Source organism: Marmota monax, unplaced genomic scaffold (genome assembly GCF_021218885.2).
Source record: "Marmota monax isolate L192 unplaced genomic scaffold, Marmota_monax_Labrador192_F-V1.1 WCK01_AAM20220418_F8-fsc00176, whole genome shotgun sequence".
NCBI lineage: Eukaryota > Metazoa > Chordata > Mammalia > Rodentia > Sciuridae > Marmota > Marmota monax.
In genome coordinates this window covers 171,920-185,171 of record NW_026694774.1, presented here as the reverse complement: position 1 = coordinate 185,171, position 13,252 = coordinate 171,920, and the positions used below count along the sequence as shown (strand labels likewise).

The window sequence follows — 13,252 nt, the reverse complement described above, 5'->3', positions numbered from 1 at the left end:
TTTTTTAATTTGTTCTAATTACTTATACATAACAGTAGAATTCATTTTGATACATTATATACAAATGGAGCACAACTTCTTCCTGTGACTGAACATGGTGCAGAGTCACACCGGTAGTGTAATCATACATGTATATAGAGTAATAATGTCCATCTCATTCCACTGTCCTTCCCATTCCCACACCCTCTCCCCTGCCTTCACTCCCCTCTGCACAATCTATTTTTTTTTTTTAAAGAGAGAGGGAGAGAGAGAGAGAGGGGGGGAGAGAGAGAGAGAATTTTTTAATATTTATTTTTTCAGTTCTTGGCTGACACAACATCTTTGTTTGTACGTGGTGCTGAGGATCGAACCCGGGCCGCACGCATGCCAGGCGAGCGCGCTACCGCTTGAGCCACATCCCCAGCCCCCCTCTGCACAATCTAAAGTCCCTTTTCCCCCACCCCCATTATGGATCAGCATCTGCTTATCAGAGAAAACATTTGGCCTTTGGCTTTTGGGGATTGACTTATTTCACTAAGCATAATATTCTCCAGTTCCATCTATTTACCAGAAAATGCCACAATTTCGTTCTTCTTTAAGCCTGAGTAAGATTCCATTGTGCATATATACCACAGTTTCTTGATCCATTCATCTATTGAAGGACACCTAGGTTGGTTCCATAGTTTAGCTATTGTGAATTGAGCTGCTATAAACATTGATGTGGCTGCACCAATGTAGTATGCTGATTTTAAGTTATTTGGGTATAAACTGAAGAGTGGGATAACTGGGTCAAATGGTGATTCCATTCCAAGTTTTCTGAGGAATCTTCATACTGCTTTCCAGAGTGGTTGCACCAATTTGCAGTCCTACCAGCAATATATGAGTGTACTTTTTTCCCCACATCCTCACCAACTCTTATTTTTGCTTGTATACTTGATATTGCCATTTGACTGGAGTGAGATGAAATCTTAGTTTTGATTTGCATTTTTGTAATAACTAGGTATAATGAATATTTTTATATGTTTTTTGATAAATTGTCGTTCATCTGCTGTGAAGTGTCTGTTCAGTTCCTTAGCCCATTTATTGATTGGATTGTTTGATTTTTGGTGTTAGTGTTTTTCAGTTTTGTATATATCCTAGAGATTAGTGCTCTATCTGAGGTGCTATACATCAGTGAAAGAAAAATTAAGAAAACTACAATGCCACTGACATTCTTCACAGACCTCTAAAATTTATTACTCACACATATGGTTAAAAATGATGCATCACACCTCTTAAAATGGCTGGCTGGAAAAGAGTATTTTGAATATTTACTAAAGAAGTTTTGAAAATTTAAGGTGATAGTATGCTAATTCCTTGATTTCATCATTATATGATACACTTTTTGCGACATTTATTTTAAAAAGCCGAAATACATTCAAGTGAGAATGTGAACTGTCTCAGGGGAAATACATTTAGCGGGGTAAAGTAGGAAATATACATCAAGGGAGAATGTTGGCACATTTATGTAGTAAGAAACTTTGGAGGCTAAGCAAGGAGAACACATTTAAGGGAGAATATAAGCTATCTCCAGAGGGAAAGATAACCTACAGTTTTTTTTTTTTTTTTTTTTTTTTTTTTTTTGTATATTGATCTTGTATATTGCAGCCTTGCTAATATCATTTATTGTAGTAGCTTTTATATAGATTGTATCAGTTTTCTCTTTATTTATCCTATTAGCATGTATTAATTATACAAAATAGTGAACATCATTGTGGCATATTTGTAGCATCATTTTTTCTATGTAGATGACATTATTTCTGATAAAGGTAGTTTTGTTTCTTTATAATATGGATATCTTTTTCTTTATGTGAATGGCTAGAACTTCCAGTGTGGTGTAAAAGTGGAGAGTGAGGGCATTCTTCTTTATTCCTAATCTTAGAGAAAGCATTCATTTTTAACCATTAAGGATAGTGTTAGCTGTATATTCTACATAGGTACTTTTACTTAAGTGGAATAAGTTTTTTCCTGTTCATTCATGGTTTAAAGAAAATTTTATTAGAGATGGATGTTAGATTTCATCAAAGTCTTTCTGTGTCTAATTACTTATACATAACATGGATTTTCTTTCTATTACATTGGCATACATTTGAATTATGTGGCTTTTCAAATGTTAAAAAAACCTCGTTTCCCAACCAGGATAAACTTGATCATGAGTTAGACCTTATGTATAGCTGAATTTTGTTTGCTGATTTTATTTACAGTTTTAATATCTATATTCATGATATTGATCTGTTGTTTCTTGTAATATCTGTCTGATATTGTTATCAGGGTAATATTGGTCTCATATATGAGATTGGAAGTATTTCCTCCTATTTAAATTTCTGGAACACTTATTTAGAACTGGAATTACTTACTCTTAAATGTTTTTTATAAGTCACCACTGAAGCAATCTGGGACTAAAGTTTTTCTTGTTGTTAAGTCTTTAGCTTCACATTCATTTTCTCAAACAGGTATGGCTATTTAGATTATCTGTTTCTTTTTGTCAATGGACATTGACATTCAAGGAATTTACTCAGTGTTGGATATATTGTCATAAAGTTTCTCATATTTCTTTACTTTTGTGTTCATATCTACAGACTCCATAGTTATGTTTACTTTTTCATCTATAATTATGGGTTTGTCTATTTGTCTCTGTAGTTTTAATGTTTTTTTTTTGCTTCATGTAAATTTTAAAGCTATATTTTTACATAAATAAATATTTATAAGTTTTCTTCCTCTCATCTCTCTTATGAAGATAGATGGGGAAACAGATAGGAGGACAGGGAGAGAAAGGGTAGGCAAATGCAGTTGACCAAATTATGTTATGTGCATGTAAATATATGTAACAATAAATCCCACTATTATGTATAATTATAAAGCACCAATAAAACTAAGTTTGTCCTCTTGATTAATTGTCCCCTCTATCATTATGAAATGGCCTTCTTTATCCCTGGTAATATTTGCCTTTGTTTTTGAAAACCATGCTCCCTTACCCTATATGTGTTCTTCCCTCCCCCAATAGCATTTTTATTTTCTATTTTTATAAAGCATACAAATAAATTATGTCCAAAAAAGAAATTGCGTTATTTTTGCAAGATGCATGAACTAAATGAGCATAATGTATATCAATTTTTTCTCTAAATATTTTTCCAGAGTATAAAATATTTTTTTAATTGACACATTGTACTTGTACAAAATTGCTTTTGTTCAATTTCACTCCAATCCTTTGAGATAGTTCTTCAGTTGTTTCTTCAAACAAATGTTTATTGTAGCAATCTGAATACTTGAGGAATATCCTCTCCAGAACTCCATAATTATCTCTTTCTCTCCTACATTTACTTCTCTCATATCCTGTCCTGCTAACTCAGTTTGCCTTAGTCTCTCTTAATTCTCTGTTCTGTCTCCTCAACTCAAACTTACAGGCTCTGACTAGGTTTCCTTACTGCACAGCAATCAAAAAATATTTTCAAGTTGGGGTACACATAATGCTTATCTGATTTGTTTCTCATCTCTTAGGGATCACTCACCTTCATTGACTATCATCTGATCTGTTTTGTTTCATAAGATTTGTTTGTTGTTTTCTGGAATTGTAGGTGGTGGGTAAATCCAGCACATGGTATTTCATGATATTCCATTTTGGCCAGAAGCAGAAGTCCTTGGAGTATTGAAATTCTATCCTTTTTGGTGCATTGTATTTTACATAGCAGTAGATTTCATATATCAGTTAAAAATCTTAATGTCAGATTTTTTTTTTTTGGTGGGTACTGGAGATTGTACTCAGGGACACTCAACTACTGAGCCACATCCCCAGCCCTGTTTTGTTTTATGTAGAGACAGGGTTTCAGTGAGTTGCTTAGTTCCTCACCTTTGCTGAGGCTAGCTCTGATCTCCAGATCCTCCTGTCTCTGCCTCCTGAGTCTCTGAGATTACAGGCGTGCACCATCATGCCCGGCCCATGTCAGATTTTTAACTGATACATGAAAATATAAAGATTTTACATATTAGCAAAATGCTAAGTAATATTTCAATACATCTATACATCCATTTAAATCAGGATAAACGTATCTTTCTCCTTCAACATTTATAATTTTTTTTGTGTTGAAAATTTTCAAAATCCTTTCTTCTAGCCTTTTGAAAAATACAGTACCTTATTGTTATCTATAGTCATCCTACTATGCAGTAACACAAGAACTAGCTCCTATATAACTGTAACTTAGCACCCATTGATAAACCTTCACCCATTTCTCCCTTTCATCTGTTCTCCTTGGCCTTTTATTATAACCACCGTTTTATCTCTGGACTTCTATGAGATTGACTTTTCTAGATTCCACATATAACGAGTGAGATCATGAGGCACTTGTTCTGTGAATCATTTACTTCACTTAATATAATGATTCTGGCTCTACCCAGTTTGTAACAAATTACAGGATTTTATTCTTTTTCATAGCTGAATAGGATTCTATTGTGTATATGTACTCATTTTTTTTATCCATTCATTATTGTATAGACAGGTTGTTTCTATTTCTTGGCTGTTTTGAATAGTGCTGCAATGAACATTGGAATGCAGTTATCTCTTTGATATACTGAATTCATTTCCTTTGGATACCTACCAGTAGTGGGAATACTAGATTATATAGTGGTTCTATTTTTAATTTATGATCTCAATTTAGATGTAACTTATTGAAATGATTATCTTTTTTTGCTGGAAGCTTTTAGCGAAGTTTATTGTGACATTGTAACAGTGGTCTGCTTTAAATATAACCCTTGCTGCTCTGTCACGGCAACTTATTTTCTTAAATTTTATTTTATTTTTTTATTCTGATTTGTTATATATGACAATGAAATGTATTATAATTCATATTACGTATATAGAGCACAACTTTTCATATCTCTGGTTGTATACAAATTGTATTCATCCAATTCTTGTCTTCATACATGTACTTTGGATAATAATGTCCATCATATTCCACCATCATTTCTAACCCCATGCCCCCTCCATGTCCCTCCCACCCCTCTGCCCTATCTAGAGTTTGTCTGTTCCTCCCATGCTCCCCCTCCCTACCCCACTATGAAACAGCTTGATGCTGGTTGTTTTAATGAATCACAATAATAGCCATCATTTATCAGGTGGTTAGTATGTCCCCGATATCTTTTTTAATATTCTACATATTTATTTATTTATTTATTTATTTGCATCTGTTGTTTTCTTAGTAGATTGTCTTGTTTGGTTGTCCTAGTCCCTTAAACAGTTCCAGCCAATTATAATCTGGTATTACTACTTAGAGCCTTTAGTTTCTGCTTTTGCTATTGATGAAAGGTTCATTCACAAATGATGGTTTTCTTTATTAGAAAATGCTTGTTAAGGAATTTACTACCTCTTTTTATAAAATATTTTAAGGATATTTTATTTAAAATGTTACATAATTTAGAATATTTAATACTTCATTTTGAGCTGGGGTTGTGTCTCATTGGTAAAGTGCTTGTGATCCCCAGCACCACATAAAAAAAAAAAAAAACAAAAAAACAAGTAAACAGAATAAAGGTATTGTGTCCATCTACAACTAATTTTTTTAAATTTTATTTTACTATTAGGGTATATTAAGTACACAGTATTTTATTATGACAGTTCAAATAAGCATATTTATAATTACTCTGATGTAAAACTCACAATGCTATGATAGCATCTAATTGCTAACATTGGATTTATATTTTGCTTTTTTAGTATGTTGTGCATTAAGCCCCTAGTTAATGAGCAAATTAACTACATTGGACTGCCCCTTCTATTTTGTGTCTAAATACACATACTCTTGTACCATAGGGCCCAGCTTACCAGCCAAGTTCAGTAGCTCCTTTCTCCCCTTGATCATGTAGCTAATCCCAAGATTTTCCATATATATTTTTCATTTTCTTTTAGGATTTGCTTTCCCATATGCTTCATATGGACCCTCATCAGAGATACACTACTGAACAAGTATTAAAGCACTCATGGATAACCCACAGGGATCAGCTGCCAAATGATCAGCCATATAGAAATGATTCATCACACATTGTTAAGGTAAAATAAACATACTTTCATGTGCCTTCTAAAACTTATTATCTAATGAAGCCATTGTATGATATTCACTAATTATAGGTAATTAATTTCTTAATATATCTTTATTTTTTAGAGTTTTTTAATTTTTTTTAATAATAGCAACCATGTACTCTTCTTAACTTTTCTTTGCTACTGGCTTTCTGATGAAAAAATTTTTAAAAAGTCTTAATTACTGATTGCCTTATTTATAAGAGACACTTGATCTAGGAGTGATCTAAATGGTCACATTTCATATGGAAACAAGATTGCTATTAATTCCTATATTATAACCATTTGTTCCAGTTTCTATATTCATAGACATTGAGCCTAGATATTGCATTTTAGTGTCTTAACAATTTTGCATTAGAAGAATGATCGTTTAAATGAAAAACATACAAATAATCAGTTATTAATTCACCAAGGCAGAATCAGTGCATAGAATATACTCAGTTATTTTCCTGGGGCAAAATTTTGCTCTAGAAAAATGTAATGGGGAAGTTTGTATTCATTTATTTATTTATTTATTTATTTATTTATTTATTTAATCTGAGATTATTACTTTATTCTAGGGAGAAGTTGTTGCCACATATTCTGCCCTGACTCACAAGACTTTTCAACCAGTCCTAGAGCCTGTAGCTGCTTCAAGCTTAGCTCAGCGACGGAGCATGAAAAAGCGAACATCAACTGGCTTGTAAGATTTGCAGTGTTCCTCAGCTAAACAGGATGAAGAGAAAACTAAACATGTGACTTTTTGCCTAATCTTATATCAATAGCGTTGTTTTCTGCTATATTACTTGAATATTCTGTTTAGACCCTTTTTTTAAGGGGAGTGAAGTAAAAAAAAAAAAAAAAAAAAACAGGTCCACAATATTCATACTATGTTGTTTGTAGTCATGTCCAAGTGTTTGTATCAGGAAATAATTGTAATCCACAGGTCTTAAAAACTTCTCTGCACATACATGTCTAAAATTCTTTTCAAGTAAAATTATTCTTAGTTTTAGTGGATTCAAATAATAATGGTTTAGAAATCATGCTTTTAGTGTAATGCCAAGCAACGTCAGTATTTTTTTAACATCTGATCTTGAAGGATAGGCTTTTTTTTTCTACAAAGAAAAGCAAATGTGTGGAAGTTTGTTGTGCATAACCAAAGGACTCCATTCATTTATGGCTACTAAATTATTGTCATAGTTGTTTGGTGCCAGAGCGAGATGCATTTATCCTAATATATGATATGATTGGTGCCAAAGTTTTTATGGAAGAATTAAATCACCAGTAATGTGTGAGACAGACTTAAATATTTATCCATAAGTGGCCTCATCTAGGAAAGGTTTTCATAAGGTTTCTAACAATTTACAACTAACAGAATTGTTGTACAAATGAAAAAATATCAAAAGACTTTATACTGGTGTTATAATCTTCCAAATAGGTCATAGTTAGTCCTTTGATAATAAAGTACATGGTGTTAACACTATCTTGGTGTTATGTAACCAGACTTTCAAGTTCACTAATTGGATTTAGTCATCGTCTATCCCCTTTATAAATGAAGTACACTGTTATTTTTCTGATTTCTATGTGCTTTGAGCTACAGTGTAGCATACCAATCTACCTTGAATCGTATGATTATATAGTTGAAGTTGTACTGTAGTGGACTTGTGCTCTTAGCACATATGGTATAGTATAATGTATTTCAGTAACTTTAGACAGTGCTACATAATAGTTATGCTTTGAGAAGAAAAACTAACATTTTAAATAGGAGTAATATTAATCATCTACAAAAAGGTTGAGCACATTTAAAAATCATATTTATAAAAGATATCTGGCCAAATTGATCTTATTAAATTTATGATTCAGAACCACTGTGTTAATATGAATTGTTTTCTCTAAATACTGAAATTTAAAAAAAAATTGTGTTGTTGAATAAAATACCATTACTACTACTACTACTACTACTACTACTGACAGAAAGAACTCATGAATGTAATTTGCAGGATATCATAGTTTTGTTTAGTGAATATAAGTGAACTACTTGTGTGTGCTAGGTGTACTGTTTGCTGTGTATTTTTTTCTTAATTCAGAGACAGTTGATTGCTGAGTATACAGTTTAGGCTAGAAGACATGTACCTTTGGTATTTAATAAACCAATTATACATCTTATCTTTATAATGTAAGTGATCTATACCATGCACAAAAATCTGTTTCTGGGTGTAATATATAAAAGTATGTGTTCTTATTTTGAGGTGATTTTTGAAACAATTAAAAAACATTAAAAATATCTAATAATACATGGAAATATTACTTAGAAGTGGTTAAATTGGTACTATATTTTATGGCTATTTATGTTCCAATTTGGCTTTTTCATTCTTCATTTTGCTTAATTACATTAAGTGCTTGCATGTAACAATTTGTGTCCATATATTTATTTTCCTCTTGTCATTATCTTGTTTGTGTTGTTATGCCATCTTCTATCTTCTTATCAGAATTGATACATCAAACTCAGAGGTATAATTTCAGTGCTAAACTTTTCAGCACAAATATTATATCCATATATACTTTTCATGTAATAAAATTAAGGGAAGTGAAATTGAAAAATGATCAGAAAATAAACTTCCGGCTTTTTATATTCAATGGTTTTTAAAAGTAGATGGTCAATTTTCAGTTAACATGTTCAAAAAGATCATGTCACACAGTTCCATCATGAAAGGAACACTATAAGAAATAAGCAGTGATCATTATGATTCCTCATCACCCAGTGAGGACTGACAGTCTGAAAGATACAAGTGGATATACCCAATAATTGTAAGACAGTTTTCTGCTGGAATATGTAAACTTGCAAACCTAAGAACTACAGTAGTAAGGACAACTTTATTATAAAGGAAAGCTTAAAATGTACCCTCATTTTGTAGGAGGTGCCCAGCTAGGGATGCCTAATTATCTACTTTTTGGCTATAACTCTAACCATAAATTTAGATTTGAATGGAACATTTTTAATGAGACTTCTATAAATGCTTGACCAGCAAAATGATACTGTGGTTTCTAATAAATTCATGAATTATTTTACATTGTTTTTCTTTCCAGTTAATGGTTATTTATAATATTTAATGATATAACAGTTTGAGTTTTTTTCCTGAAAGGGAGACAATATTGAACTTATTTATTATTTTTCTTAAAGGAAAATACCAAATTTGCTCAGTAGATTAACAGTCTTTCATTCTAAGGCACATATTACCAAGAATACACTCAGAAAACTATTTGCAAGAAAATTAGAAGTGTAGCACTGTTGACTGATTTTTGTGGGTAAAACAGTAGTTTCCGTTCTTTTATGAAGATAAAATTTGAGCCTGTTTTTGTTAGATTAGGAATACCTAAACCTTGTTATTTGTAGTTTATTTTCATTGGCTACTAGATATAATAAAACATTTTTGTTGGCTCTTCTGGTTACCTCAAAATGATTTCATGTTAGGCAACCCACAAACTTAATAAAAGATATTTGGTGTTTATAATATCTCCCCCATTGAAACAATATGTTAAAATAGTACTGCCCATGGACACTTATTCATACATATTGAATAGTCTTATTCTAATAGTAAGAGGCCTTTCATGGATAAAGAAGGAAAACAAAACAACACTTACTTTACACTAGAAAAATTATATTTTCTCCAAGACAGAGTTTGTCTTTGGCACTCTACATTCTCTTTCTGCTGCTCTCCTACTTAAACACCTCATGGGGAGTACTCCATCATTAAGATTTATCCTGTTTTCTGTGTGCCAAAAGGGCCTCAATCCTTTTTTCTTCCCCAATTCAGGACTTCCATTCCCTCAGAACGATTATTTTCAGCTAAAAGTGAAATGCATGCTAAATTACTTCACATTTTTCCAATATTGGCTAATAGATAATTGGCATTTTCTAAGGAATATGTCCACTAAACAGACAGGTTTCTAGTTTATAGGAGTTTCAGTAATTCTAACAAAAAGAAATTAATTTTAAATTCAGTTATTATCAATGAAGTTTTTTTTGGGGTGTGTGTTTGTGTGTATGTAAAGAACTTACACAGTAGGTCCAAGGTTCAATTATATAATAGATTGTTTCTTTTTTCCATAGTACTTTCTGATTTTCAATCTGCATTTTCTTTTACCATCTTCTAAGCTTTTTGGTAGTAATAAACTTCTGTTACAAGATAGTATGGAGAGAGTCTGTGATTGATGATCATTTCTGTGTATGTTGTTAAGCCCATATTTGTCTGTATTCTTTTTTCTCAAAGTACATAATTTGTAACACAAGGACTTTCATACCTCCTCCCATTATATTGGTAAAGAATAAAAGCACAGAGAGTTTGGATGCAAACTATCTATGGATCCCAAGTTTTTAAACACTTTGTCTAGATTTCAGGATGTATAAATCCTATTTATCATTTATTTTGCAAGAAAAATGCAAGCATATATATATGGTCAACTGCAATTAAACTGTTTTAGAACATGTTTTTTACATTCCAGCACTTATTCAGGCATAGTTTAGCATTTATCTCAAAATCAGCAGCTGAAATTAGTAGAATAAATCAATATTGTTGTTATCTGCCTTCCTATGAAGGAATGTAATAGCATTGATAGTGATTATTCACAACATATTAATCTCATGAATACACTATTCTTAGTTTTAGTCTTACAAAATAGTGAAATCTGTCATATACTTCAAGTAAATTAATTTGATTGATTTACTGATTTGATTGATGGGAGGAACTGGAAGTTAATAAATCCTAAATTATAGGCATAGCTTTCTTTGAAATATGAAGCAGAAGACAAAGGAAAAGTACTTTTAGGATAGACAAATTTAAGCTTACTTATATTGTATTGGCACATGATGCATCTTTCAATTATTATATAGCAAGAAATTTAGCTAAATGTTTATATATACATATGTGTTTTTTGTTATGTGTATATGGACGTGTGTGTGTTTGTGCATGTGTGTACACACATACACAATTGCCAAGTTAGGGTTTGTTCTGTGTTTACATTTCTAAACTCTGGATAATGGGAATTCTTTGGATGACTGTTTTACTTTCTAGTTGTCTAGTTATGGAAACTACTCTTCAAAAGATTTATTAATTTTATGTGGGATAGTTTTAGAGTATGTTTAAATAAGTGCATTAGTTTTTTAATAATTTATATCGTGACCAATTAGATTATTTACTTTTTTCTTTCCTATCAACTAATATTGCTCAGATCATATTTGATTTTTCTGTTTTAATACCTGCTCTCTGATATGGATACCACTTATAGCAAAAATATAAGTTTTTTTAGTATGATAAAATTATATTTAATGGCAGGAAAGCAGCCTAGTAAGAAACCATCATTTTTAAAGCTATATATAAAATCTTAATTAAACATGCAAATTCTAGCATGGTTTTGAAATGGAAAATTATATGGCACTAAATTCCATAGTACAAGAAAGGGAAAAAGTTTTTTCTGAGTTTGATATTTTGTTGTTGTTTTGTTTTTAGACAGGAAGTAGCATTGGCAGTTGTGAGTTACATAGGCTTTATGCAGAGAGCATACTATGCTATAGAGACTTTAAAAAATAATTTGCCACCACTCCCAAGCACTTTTGAATTTATATACCTACTTTCTGATATAGAAGTATTAATTTACTTCCTTTCGTTGCACTTCTCAAGATAGAAATGGTGTTAAATAGAAGTTATGTATAAATTTGATTCACATGTAGTTACAAACTTAAAAGCTACAATTGAAAAAAAAGGATCCCAGTGTTCAGATAAATCTGTTTTCTCTTTTTGACTATTATAAATTTCATGCCATTATTTATCTTACAAATATTTTCTTTAAAGCATGGTTCTTTTTGGCATTGAAGTTTTGATTCATTGTATCACAATTTTCATCACATAAACCAAATCCAGTAGTGTATTTTACAGTGTTTTCCCCTCACAGTGCTGCTAAAGAAATGGCTATCATTTTTAATATATAACATGCCAAAGAAGACATAAAATTTATATATTTTTTGTTCTTGTTAAAACTCTGTGAGCAACAATTATCAAGATATCATGTTAAATTACTGGCATTCTCTTGGTACTAAATAAAAAGGCTGCAACTTTCTAACATTTTATACTTGAGCTTGCTTGATCATTTATGGATATAAAATTTTCTGTCTGCTTTTATTAAACACAGATAATTGCAGAATTAATTGAAACTTGCATACATCCATCAGGAGCCAGATATAACAAATATCAGTATATTGCTTATTGGCCATAAACTTTAATATTTCCTGAACTGTAATATTTTTCACACTTTACAATCATTTACCTAATGTTCTTAAAAAAACAAAGGAATTGAAGAAAATGAGGATGGAAACATAAACATAATTTTTAGGACTTATCAGGAGAATGCATTTGTCTCCAAGTAAGTTAACCTGTTTTGTCCCATTGTCCCAGATGTGGCATGCCTATAAAAATTAATGTTATAATATATAATTATATAACAACAATAATTCTTTTAAATAATAATAATTCTTTTAAACTTGGAATCAAATATAATAGGAGACTTAGCCAAAAGAGAAGTCACATGTTTGTAGGTCATGTTAAATTATAACAGCTATACACACAATAGAAACTTGATGTGTAGGTTCTAAATTACGATTCCCACCTATTTTGATGCTCCTGTGTCAATTACATTTAAATATTCACAGAATTGAAAAGTTGGGAATTACTGACTTAAGGTGAACAACCTTTTCTACAGTGAATATAAAATTAAAATCTTAGTCACTATGTTTGGAAAAATTCCTTTGATAATAATAGACATTTTAGCAAAACCATCACACATTATAGACCATGTTAAATTATGACACCTTTTCATACACACATATAAATTTGAATTCATATGTGGTTCAGAAATGCATTTGGAGCATAGTGATCAGTATCTCTATGTACCTCTCTCTTTTTTTTCCAACTTAAATAGTACACATCCTAGACCAGCTTTAGGATGTCTAAAAATTGCTTTCCCATTAGTCACTTCTTTTCTTCTCTTCTCTGCTTTTGTTTTTCCATGTTTCCCATTTCCCAATCCCATAGTAAACTATGTGGTTACCATTTGCATATCACAATACTTTTAGAAACTTATTCCTACTAAAATACTTTATTCTGCAGTTGTCCTTTAAGCATTAACTACCAGAATAGA

General features: G+C 31.3%; 1 protein-coding gene across 7 annotated transcripts in view; it reads left to right on the top strand.

The window, feature by feature from the left end:
* The window catches only part of Rps6ka6 (ribosomal protein S6 kinase A6), a 98,219-nt gene extending 87,801 nt beyond the window's left edge, over nt 1–10,418 (top strand). For all 7 annotated transcript variants that reach the window (XM_046425387.2, XM_046425384.1, XM_046425389.2 and 4 more), the window contains 2 exons: nt 5,915–6,055; nt 6,643–10,418. In XM_046425387.2, the coding sequence (XP_046281343.1) occupies nt 5,915–6,055; nt 6,643–6,768 (267 nt within the window). In that variant the 3' untranslated portion in view covers nt 6,769–10,418. The remainder of the gene's footprint in view (nt 1–5,914; nt 6,056–6,642) is intronic.
* The last annotated feature ends 2,834 nt before the right edge of the window (nt 10,419–13,252 follow it).